The sequence below is a fragment of the Phyllostomus discolor genome, chromosome X (assembly GCF_004126475.2).
Source record: "Phyllostomus discolor isolate MPI-MPIP mPhyDis1 chromosome X, mPhyDis1.pri.v3, whole genome shotgun sequence".
NCBI lineage: Eukaryota > Metazoa > Chordata > Mammalia > Chiroptera > Phyllostomidae > Phyllostomus > Phyllostomus discolor.
The window spans coordinates 37,669,911-37,682,457 of NC_050198.1; the positions used below are offsets into that span (position 1 = coordinate 37,669,911).

The 12,547-nt window shown below is 37.5% G+C and overlaps 1 protein-coding gene across 3 annotated transcripts in view; it reads right to left on the reverse strand.

Moving 5' to 3' along the window:
* Window positions 1-808: 808 nt before the first annotated feature.
* Window positions 809-12,547, reverse strand: part of BRCC3 (BRCA1/BRCA2-containing complex subunit 3) — a 54,117-nt gene continuing 42,378 nt past the window's right edge. For 2 of the 3 annotated variants that reach the window (XM_036016717.1, XM_036016716.1), the window contains 3 exons: window positions 8,802-8,933; window positions 8,196-8,239; window positions 809-3,535 (listed from right to left, as the gene is read on the reverse strand). In XM_036016717.1, coding sequence (XP_035872610.1) covers window positions 3,384-3,535; window positions 8,196-8,239; window positions 8,802-8,933 — 328 coding nt within the window. In that variant the 3' untranslated portion in view covers window positions 809-3,383. The remainder of the gene's footprint in view (window positions 3,536-8,195; window positions 8,240-8,801; window positions 8,934-12,547) is intronic. The other variant, XM_028522959.2, reaches the window with a different exon arrangement.

Below are 12,547 nucleotides of genomic sequence, written 5' to 3' on the forward strand. Positions count from 1 at the left end.
AGAAAAAATTAGAATAGCAGAAGTCAAGAGAGACAGATTTCAAGCCACAGTGACCAATTGTGTTAAGACTGAGAGATTCATTAAGGACAGGAAAGGCATCTATTGACTGTCACTATGTGGAGGACAGTGGTGACTTTGGCAGGAGTGGTTTGAATGGAGTGGTATGGGCAAAGGTCAGAATGCAATGAACTGAATAAATAGGATATAAGAAAACAAAGAAAACAAATGTTTGTTGTTCCCATCAGAGTCTTGGCTATGATTTAAAACAGAATCTGCTAACCAGAAGGGAATACAGGGTTGTGAGCAGAATGCAATATATTGTGTAAGCCAGACTGGTACAGGTGGTAAGTAATGACACATCTTTACATCACTGTTCTTTGTAATGCTTAACACTTAAAGACTGAACACTTAGCTAAGAGGAACCTTGGTGGTCATCTACTCTAACGTTATAAAAAAGAGAAAATGAAGCCCAGAAAGGAAAAAGGACATGTGATCAAGGTTGGCCTGTAAAAATATTCAAATCATTGTACTGCCCTTAGATTTTTTTATCACTCTTATTTCATAAAATAAGTACTATAATTTCTAGTACCCGATTTAATACTTGTAACTTTTAAAAACTATTTTTTTATTTATTTAGAGAGAGGGGAGGAGGTAGAAATAGGGGGATTGAAACATTAATGTGTGGTTGCCTCTCATGCACCCCCTACTGGGGGCCTGGTCTGCAACCCAGGCATGTGCCCTAACTGGGAATTAAACCGGTGACCCTTTGGTTTGCAGGCTGGCACTCAATCCAATGAGCCACACCAGCCAGGGCTATAAAATTTTATTTTGCAATACTTACAGTTTTACAGGAAGTTGCAAATAGTACAGAGTCCCATGTACCCTTCACCCAGTATCCCCCATTAATAAGAGCTTACATAAATATAGTACTACTTCAAAACTAACATATTGAAAATGGTATAATACGACTTACTAGATTGCAGAACTTATTTCATTTTTACATGTATTAATTTGTGGGTGTGTGTACATCTATGTAGTTTTAGTACAGGTATAAATTCACTAAATCAACACCATAATCAAGGCACAAAACTGTTCCATCAGTACAAAGAAATTCCTTTTGTTATCCCTTAACACATATATTCCACACCCCTCCAATTCCTATGCCTGACAACTATTAATCTGTTCTTCGTTTCCGTAATTTTGTCATTGCAAGGAAGTTATATAAATCAATTATACAGTATGTGACCTTTTGAGACTGCTTTTTAAAATATTCATCAGGATACCTTTGAGGGCCATCCAAGTTGCATGCATCAATAGTCTATTCCTTTTGATTAAAGAGTAGTATTCCATGGTATGGGTGATTGGTGTCAATTGGTTTAACTACTCAATTGCAGGACATGTGGGTTGCTTCCAGTTTTGGGCTATTACAAATGAAAATGATACAAACATTTGTGTACAGGTTTTCTTGCCAACACAGGTTTTTATTTCTCTGTGATAAATGTGTAGGAGTCAGATGGCTGGGTCATATGGTATATGTATGTTTAATTTTATTAAAATTTCACTTTACTTTCCTGTCAGCCATGCATGAGAGATTCAGCTTGCATGCTCAACAGCATCTGGTATTTTAAAAAATTTTTTCTTTAGCTGTTCTGATAAATATGTAGTAATAAATCACTGTGACTTTCATTTGTATTCCCTGATGACTAATGAAGTTCAAGATCTTTTCCTGTGTTTACTTGCTATCCATATTATCCTCTTTAGTGAAATGTCTTTTGCTCATTTTCTAATTGGATTGTTGGTTTTTACTGTTATATATTCTACATTGATCAGATATATGGTTTGCAAATAATTCTCTGAATAACTTCCTCCTCTTAAATTTTTGCAGAGCAAAAGTTTTCATTTTGATAAAGTCAAACTTTTCCTTTTAGGATTGTGCTTTGGAGGTAAAGGCTGAGAACTTGTTGCTTAGCCCAAGATCATGAAAATTTTGCTATGATTTTAATTCTAAATTTTGTATAGTTTTACATGTTATAGATTTTGAGTTATTTTTTATATGAACTGCATTTTATGTCAAAGTTAATTTTTTGCCTTTGGGTGTCCAATTTTTCCAGCGTCATTTGTTGAAGTGACTATTCTTCCTCCACTGAACTGTTTTTGCACCTCTGTCAAAAATCAGTTGGTCACATACTATATCATCTTGCTTAATATTGCTTTATAGTGAGTCTTGAAGTCAGGTAATGTGAGTCCTTCCAACTTTTTCTTCAAAATTGATTTAGCTTATTTAATTTTATATTTGGATATGTTCATTTTTCCTATAGGGAAAGAAAAAAAATAGAGAAGAACTGTGGCTATGAGAAATTAGGGAAAATACAGCATTTATACTGCATATGCCCTAGGGTAGTGGTTTGCCTTAGAATCAGCTGGGGAGTTCATGAAAATGCCTGGTTCCACCCAGAGATGCAGTTTGACCTCCAAGTGATTCTGGTGCAAGTGGTTCTGGACTATATTTTAAAACATGAAAAATAATAATCTAAGGAGAAACAAAAACAAATCTAACACTTTGTCATTGATATTGAGATTGGGGCTCTTGTTATTTACTTTCTTTATACTTCCTCCAGTTCCCACTAATTCCCAGTATGTGATTGGCTTGACTCTTTTCTGGAGACACACTTACTATTTGTGGTTACACATGGTAAGAATAATACAACAGAACTTTATAAAGTATGGTTTTTGTTATATTCTAAATCCTGAATACTTCTGGAAAAACACATTTATACTATAATGGAAGTTCCTAGGTAAATAGGATCTTCTTGATACAATTTTACTTTAGAATCAAATATGCTAGAACGCATCTATTTGGTTAGAAAGGCACTCACATAGATTCAACTTTGAGACATATCTCAGAATATATTTCAGAGATCAAGAAGGAAGACATAATCCTTGTGTACTTATTTATGTAACATAAACATCATAACTACAAAACTGAAACATTAAATACTCTTCTTCCTTCAGCTTATTCTAGAGAGTGCCTCTAAAAATGAATATAAATATTTCCAAGTTAAAAAAGGGGAAATAAAAATTTGAAATATACTCTCCCCAGATATTGTATTACAGGTTATCCTTGCCAATGCACATTCCACGGCCTTTAAAAACAACCTTTAATATTCTTCTTAAATGATCTTGCAATGTCTTTTCTAAGCCAGTTACAGGTAGAGGGTTCTTTAAGCCCCAATGATACTTTTAGGAAGACATCTTGTGTTTATTCCATACATAAAACTCATCCATTGGGATATAAAAAGAGATGCTCCATTGTCTGCCTACACATGAGGTGCATGAATTTTTGGACCATTGAAAAAAAATTTTACCCCACTTTGTCTTCTCCTTTATTCTAAAGAAGAAAGTTCTTGCAGAAGCTCTTCCTTTTCTTGTTGCAACTCCTGCAAATGTTGCTGATTTTGCTCCAGTCTGTCCTCCAACCACTGTAGGAGAGGCCCGCTGACTGCTGACATCTGACTGCACAGGTTCTTGGTAAACACTTCAATAGAAAAAACACATGAGATAACCCTCCACTGCCAGGAGCCCCTCAACTGTGAGCATAGAAAGACAGAGATGCAGGAGGAAGTAGAAAAAGTGCAGTAAGTAGGTCTGGCAGATAATTTTGTACAGCCAGCCAGAAGAAAGCAAGAACAGCTGACCAAAGTTACCTATTCTGAGGCATTCCTGAACGTCCCTGCATCTGTAGGCCAGAGGGAAGCCTAGCTAAGCAGAGAGCAGAAAATGACCAGCTCTTTACTCCTTTAGGCAAAAAGGCTAAGAGCTATCTATAGAAGGGTTTCTTTTCCAAACCCTCAGCCCTTCCCACAGTATAAATGACAATGACTTCCTAGAGAGCTAGAATTCTACCTTCTGTAACTTAGTTTTCCACAAGTCCAGTGGGAAAACTGCTTTGCAAATGTTATGTACACTGAAGAAATAAATACATTACTTTAACTCACTTGAAATCTTCTTTAAAATGAGGAAAAAACAGAGATGAAGAGTAAGAGAGTTTTATCATCTTTCATGCCTTACTATGAATGTTTAGCTTCATGGTGAGACAAGGATTTGATGGCACTCTAATTTTTTTAAACAAATTCCACCTAACAGAAATATCTTTTTCTCTCTCATAGTACATGACTTACTGAAAATGACCACTGTAATATGGTGGGATATATCTCCCAAGATATGTGTGTATGTGTATGTGTGTGTACATGTGTATATGTATACTTTAGAATAAAAATTGATTTTGGATGTTACTTTTTCCTCACATCAATATGCTATAGACCCCTTTCTGTTTCAGTGAAGATCTAGCTTTCCTTCTTAAGAGCTGTACAATATTCATTGGAATGGGTATACCAATTTAATAAATCCTCTATTGATAGACATTTCAGTGGCATCTGGTTTTTTGCTATTATAAAGACTGCAGTTAATACCCTTTCAATTTATTTTTGTACCCTCGTCATACAAAGTTTTGATAGGTACATTTCTGGAAGTGGAGTTGCTATATACAACTCCTTGCATATTTAAAAACTGATTATCCAGCATTTTCTAGATTATACTAAATTATACCTCCAGGAACAATACATGGGTATGTATGTTCACTTTTCTCAGTTTAATCTTTGCCAAAAAAATGTGAAAAACTAATAATTTTGTCTTAATCCATACTTCTTTTAAAAACTATTATGAGCAATTTGATTTTTCTGTAGGAGTCTATAAAAGTCTTTAATTTTTATTTCTTTTCTTTCTGAGTTCAGGGTTTCAGATTGTATTTAGGCCATTACCTCCTTAGAGTTTGAAAAATACCCTCTTATATTTTCCTCCCATATTTTTCCTTTTTTAAAAAGATTTTATTCATTTTATTTTTAGACAGAGGGGAAGGGAGGGACAGAGAGAGGGAGAGAAACATCGATGTGTGGTTGCCTCTTCTGCACCCCCTACTGGGGACCTGGCTCACAACCCAGGCATGTGCCCTGACTGGGAATGTAACCCACATCCCTTTGGTTCACAGGCCGGTGCTCAATCCACTGAGCCGCACCAGCCATGGCTGTATTTTTTTTCCTTTTAAAATGAGCTTTACAAAGGTATAATTTACAGGCAATAAAATGAACCTATTTTAAATGTACAGTTCAGTAAGTTTTGGCATGTGCACATACCTCATAACCACTTCTAGTCAAGGTACAGATCACCTCTATCAGCCCACAAGCTCCTCTGCAGGTACCTTTGCAGTCAATTCACCTTCAGCTCTGGCTCCTGCAGCTACTAATGTGCTTGCTGTCACCATAGAATAATTTTGCCTATTCTTGAACTTCATATAAATGGAACTACAGAATATATAGCATTTTGTGTGGTGCTTCTTTCACTTGGCATACTGCTGTTACGATACATCCAGGTTGTTCATGTATCAGTAGTTTATACTTTTTGTTGCTGAGCAGTACTTGTTCTATGGATGGATCACACTTTGTCCATTCACCCACTGTCAGACACTTGGGTGTTTCCACTCTTTGGCTATTGTGAATAATGCTGCTATGAACATTCCCGTACGTGTTTCTGTTTGAACACGTGCTTTCAACTCTTTGGGGTATATGCCTAGAAGAGGAGCTGGTGGGGCGTTTGGTCATTGTAATTGCTAACCCCTTTCCCAAAGTGGTTGTACCATATTTAACAGTAAAAGTTTAAATATAGCTGGAATTTATTTTTGTGTAGGAAGTTAGCTAGGAATCTATTTCCCCCTAATGGAAACGAATACATAGTAAGTCCATGAAGGTTAGGACTGTCACTTTTGTTCAGGACTATGACCCAGTCCTAGAATAGTACCTAGCTGAGAGCAGGTACTCAAATGTTTCTTGAATGAATAAACTAAAAAATGGACCATCTCAATACTATTTAGTAAATAATTCATCCTTTTAAAATTGATTTGAAGTAATATCTTTCTTAAATATAAATTCATACACACATTCCTATTCCTTGGCTTTACTTGGTTCTACTGATTTGTCCACTTTTGACTTAAATTACAATACTGTGGGGCTTTAGAGAATGGCTACATTTTATACAATGTCTGTCCAGAAAAAGTCCAGCCATTGTTAATAGAATGTTTTGCATGACAATAACATAACCTGGCAGCCAAGGAGAGTAGACTGGAATGCGCATGCGTTAATGACAACTTCACTGCCCTAGTCAGTGAGGGTGGTACTATGTAGCCATTGCATTCAAAATGATTGAGTAGAGCAATGAATTTGCATCAAATTTTGTGTTAGGCTTGAACGTTCCTCCATGGAAACTATTCAGATGGTTCAAAAGGTTTTTGGGTGTGATGCAATGAGTGTAGTGCAAATAAAAGTGTGGCACAAACACTTTAAAGATGGTCAAGAATCTGTTGAAAGTGATCCTTGTTCTGGAAGGCCTGCAAAAAGCAGAACACCTGAGAATGCTGAACGTGTATGAGCTGTAATCAACAAAGATTGGCAACTGACAGTGCAAGAACCAGAAGCTGATTGGGAGGTTACAAAAACTACTGTGTCCAAGATTTTGACTCAGGATCTTGACATTACACATGTGGCAAAATTCATTCTGTGGCTTCTGCTTCCAGAGCAGAAGTAATATTGTGCTGCAGTTGCTAATGACTTGATTCAAACCTCTATCAGTGACCCAGATTTCCTCAAGAAGGTCATAACTGGAGGTGAATCATAGGTCTATGGCTATGATCCAGAAACAAAGGCCCAGTCGTTCCAATGGAAGTCGCCTGGTTTCCATGCTCAAAGAAGGCGTGGCAAAGTCGCAGCAAGACCAAGACCATGTTAACTGTATTTTGATTGGGAAGGTGTTGCCCATCACAAGCATGCTGCTCCAGGCCAAACAATAAAAAATACTACCTCAGTGTTCTTCATCAGTTGAGAGATGTAATACAATGAAAATGGCTGTAGCTATGGGCAACTGGTGATTGGCAGCTTCATTACAACAACATGCCTGCTCATGCATCATGTCTTGTTCAAGTTTTTTGGAAAACATCAAATCACCCAGGTGATTCAGTCCCCCTACAGCCCATATTTTGTACCCTGCAACTCCTGGCTTTTCCCAAAACTAAAATCACATTTGAAAGGGAAAGGATTTCAGGCCATCAGTGAGTGTCAGGAAAAATACAACAGGGCAGCTGATGACAATTCCAACAAAGGATTTTGCAGAGTATTTTGAACAGTGGAAGAGATGCCAGGAGAACTGTGTTAGGTCTCAAGGTGCCTACTTTGAAGGGGACTGAGGCGTCATTGTCCTATGTATAATGTTTCCTGTATCTTCTACCATAAATGTTTCTATATTTCATAGTAAGTGGCTGGATACTTTCTTGACAGAGTTTGGTATATTACTAACTTTTAACTATTTGTCAGGTTTTACCTCCTGACAGAAATTATGGGACAAATATACTGAGCTATCTCTCACTTCTTTTCTCTGCAAAGTAATTACCTGTAACATTTGAAAGCTTCCCCTTTTTCTTCACTGGTGACTCTGTCAGCCACTGGGGAAGACTGGACAGAATGGCCTGAGAGTCAGGGTTAGAGAGGAAGTGTGGGTGTATAGCTGTGTATGTTGCCAAAAAGTAATTTTATGTATTGTATTGAGCTTGCTGTTCCTTGCGCTTGTATAGGTATTCCTTCTATATTTATTGGCATAAAACAATTTCCTCCCTCATACCCTCTCTTTCATCTGTCTGTCTGTCCATCCATGTCTTTCAACTCCCACAATAGGATGGTAGTGCTGTGCTAGAACCAAGTTAGACTACCTCATGAAAGCCAATTGTTGAAACTTCAGAAAGTTTGTGATCTGACTGAGGCCATGTTAGTGCTTTGAAATGAGCCATGGAGGGGTATTATACCATGGAAACAGGCAAAACCACCAAATCAAAGCCCTTCCTGCTCCCTGAGAACTGGTTATTAAACATGTACCAGCATACTGCTGAGGAGGTCTATCATAAAACTTGTTCCTGTCTTTCCTCCAGTCCAGGGCATTCAATAGAAAAGTTGGAAGCAGGATTAATGAATGGCAAAGCTTTGGGAAGTGAAACTTGAGGATAACTTTTACTCATCACTTCAGTCACTGAAACAAAATTTACTCCTATCAGCTTAGTATTTCAGAGAATACTGCTTATACTCAAGAAAAAAATATCTTACCTGAGCCATTATGAATCTTGGTCACTGAGTCCAGATGTGTAAGACTAAAGGGATAAAATAGTTTAGGTTAGTAACGAAGCAGCAGTGAAGGGTCATGGATTATATAACAAAATGATAAACTGCACCAGACCTCTGCCAATCTGGATTAGATGAATATGTATACTTTAAATTCCCATTATTATTCAATTTTTCATGATTTTTGAGATGTGACTCTATTCAGAACTTTGATATAATTCAAAGAGATGATTTTGAAATTACTATCTCACTGAAGCCTTCGCATAGTATTGGGCAAGACCCAGTGCTTGGCATCAGGGCTACTAAGATATTGTAATTTATTACTTTTTTACATCCAAAAAAGTGTCTTTGCCCTTGGAGGATCCAAAGTGCAGCAGGAGATAAACAAACGTTAACATTGTTTTCATATAGTGTGAGAAACACTGTGTTTGAAGACCACTATAGTCCATTCTCACAGCATTCTCACTGCATTCTCACAGAGAGGGAAAAGGAAAGTGTGCTCAAGAGTTCAGCTGCTAAGGTGAAAGGACAAAAGAGGTCAATTGAGACTGGGATCTAGAAGTGCAGAAGAGGAGCAAGGAAAGTTTCTACCTGTGAATCCTTCTATACGCATCCTGCTCCTCTTGGCAAAGTATCTTGGGCAGCTCAACTGCTGATTCAAGACACACTTTCCCAATGGTTACATGAGGTACAATATGGATTGGGATTTCAATTCTCTCATACCTGAAAGACAATCAACTCAAGTCAGTTTTTTGTTTCCAACTTTCTTGAGTTATAACTGGCAAATAGGAATCACATATATTTAAGGTTTACAAATTGATATTTTGACACACATTGTGAAATGATTACCTCACTCAAGTTAATTAACATATTCATCAACTCACATAACTACCATGTTTGTGGTGAGAACACTTAAGATTTACTTTCTTAGCAAAATGCAAGTTATAATACAGTATTGTTATCTTTAGTCACTGTGTTGTACATTAGATCTCCATAAATCATCCTGAAACTTTGTACCCTCTAACCAACACTTCCTCAGTTTCTCCTCCACCAACCCACCCCTGGCAACCACCATTCTACTCTCTGCTTCTATGAGTTTGACTATTTTAGATTCCACGTATATGTAAGATCATATGATATTTGCCTTTCTGTATCTGGCTCATTTCACTTAGCATAATGTTCTCCAGGCTCATCTATGTTGATGAAAATGGCATGTATATACTCATACATACACACATCATGTTTTCTTTATCCATTTGTCCACTGACAGACATTTAGGTTGTTTTAGTATCTTAGCTATTGTGAATAATGCTGCATGAGCACAGGAATGCAGATATCATTTTTTAAATCTTTTTTTAAAGATTTTATTTACTTTTAGAGAGGGAAGGGGGAGAGAGAGAGAGAGAGAAAAAGAGAGAGAGAGAGAGGGAGAGGGAGAGAGAGAGAAAGAAACATCAATGTGCGGTTGCTGGGGGCCATGGCCTACAACCCAGGCATGTGCCCTGACTGGAAATCGAACCTGCGACACTTGGGTTCGCAACCCGTGCTCAATCCACTGAGCTATGCCAGCCAGGGCAGAATGCAGATATCATTTTCAGATCCATATTTAATTTCCTTTGGATATGTACCAAAAAGTGGCTCAGTTTTTAATGCTGAGTTGTCATAATCAGAAGTTTAATCTATAGTTTTAATATAAATTTGGGGATATGGCATGCTTCAAAGGTTAAACATTCCTATAATTCATTTAAGTAGCTCAACTTCAAAGTGGACAGAGTTCAAACTGAGTCCATCTGGGGAGGAAATTGGAAGTACATTTGCACAGTCAGTATACTCTAATCTCACAGAAAATCTGAGGCCACTTCTACAAACTTAACAGAAGCTTTGGGACCTCAAGGTCCTTATGTTTGTTCTCTAGACCAGGTAATAGCAAATTAATATTGTTTTCGGTCAGGAAGTTGCCAGTGGGATTGAACACTGATCACAAAGCCTGAGAAGAGGAACTGCAGACTCTTCGATGACTCTATTAGATTCAGTATGTAGGTGGGGTTACTCATCTAAATGTTTACTTGTGCTAACTCAGTGTTCACCAGTGGCACTTACTTCCCATTCTCTTCCCTGGGGTGGGGGAAGTAAGAAATTCACAATCCCTTGCATTTTCATGCTATGTGGGAGAATCGGCTTTGCTTACAACTAAGGCCAACCAATCCACCTTCACCTACTTCTCGCCCCAAATACACCTAAACCCAACCTGCTAGTGGGTTCACTGTAGCATCCAGGCTGAGGGCTTCTGGCACTGTGAGACCCCATTGGCACACTGTGCTACAGCAGCATAAAATCTAGCTCTCCTCTCTTTCTTTCCCACCCAGGAGAATGTGTCTGGGCCCCATACCACAATCCAGATGGAACACAAATGATGGAGGATTATAAACACCCTCCCTACATCTAAGTAGTCAAAGAGAAACTCATGAAAAAGTACGCCATAGCTGCTTGTGGTTTGCAGAAGGTTCTTTAAAGTAATACACTGTGACTATTATTACTGATTTCCCAGAAACCCCGAAGAAGTCAATCTGCTATTGCTGTTAGTCTGCTTAGCAGTGTTTCCCACTGAGTTTGTCAGAACCAATGAGCAGTAATGGTTCCAGTGGTCCACTGAGGCTGAATATACATCTTCATAAACTCCTAGTGGAAAGAGCTAGAACTTCTGCCATATTCAAAACTACAGTCTCAGGACTTTGGTAGGCAGAGACCCAAAGCTTAGTAGGGAATCTCCTTCTGCTAATGAACTAGATGGTTAAGACCAATCATCCTGTTGAGAGCAACTAAAGTAGCTGGGTGAAATAAAATAGCATCTTTTGGAAGTTACTAGGTAACTACCAAAGCAGCAAGTAATTGTGGGGTCAAGATCTGGGAAAGGAGGAAAATTCAGAGATGAGCCTGAATGATCAAATCAATGATCTGGAACATAAGGAAGTAAAAAGCAACCAATCAGAACAATAAAAAGAAAAAAAAAAGAATCCAAAAACATGAGGATAGTATAAACAACCTCTAGGACAACTTCAAGAGGCTCAACATTCACATCATAGTGTGCCAGAAGAAGAAGAGAAAGAGGAAGAAAGTAGAAATCTATTTGAAAAAATAATGAAAGAAAATGTCCCTAATTTGGTGAAGGAAATAGACAGGAGAGTCCAGGAAGCACAGTCCCAACAAATTAGATGCAAAGAGGTCCACTCCAAGACACATCATAATTAAAATGTCAAAGGTTAAAGAAAAAGAGACAGTCTTAAAAGCAGCAAGACAAAATAAGTTAGTTACCTACTGGGGAATTCCCATAAGACTGTCAGATGATTTCTCAAAATAAACTTTGTGGGCTACAAGGGATTGGCAAGAAATATTCAAAGTCATGAAAAGTAAGGACCTACAGCCACAATTGCTCTACCTAGCAAAGCTATCATTTAGAATTAAAGGGCACATAAAGAGCTTCACAGACAAGAACACACACACACACACACACACACACAAAATAAGATGATCAAAACTATGAAGAATAAAATGGCAAACAATACAAATCTATGAACAATTGAATCTAAAAACAAACTAAGCAAGCAAGAAAAACAGAGAGTCATGATACAGACAGTGTTTTGATGGTTGCCAGATGGGAGAGAGATGTGGGGGAATAGGTGAAGAAGTGAAGGAATTAAGAAGTCCAAATAGGTAGTTACAGAATGACCACAGAGATATAAAGTACAGTATAGGAAATGGAATAACCAAAGAACTTATACAAATGACCCATGGACATGAACAAAGGCAGGGGGATTCCCTGAGGGAGTGGGAGGTGCTAGTTGGAGGATGGCAAAGGAGAAAAATTGGGACAACTGTAATAGCATAATCAATAAAATATAACTTAAAAAAGATAAGCCCCAACTAAATTCTATCTATAAGAAACTAATTTTATGTATAAGGTTACAATTAGGCTGAAAGTGAAAATATGGAAAAAGATATTCTATGTAAATAATAACCAAAAGAAAGCAGGGCTATCTGTACCAAAGCAAACAAAATGGACTATAAGTCAAAAACTTAAAAGGGACAAAGACTATACCAGAATAAACTATACGTCACAATGCCATAAAAATCCTAGAGGAAATCATAGGCAGTAAAATTTCAGATATCTCATATAGCAACATTTTTGGTGCTATATCTCCTAGGGCAAGAGAAACAAAAGAAAAAAATAAACAAATGGGACTACATCAAATTAAAACATTTCTGTACAGCTAAAGAAACCATCATACAAATGAAAACGGAACCCACTATATGGTAGAACATATTTCCCAATGATATAT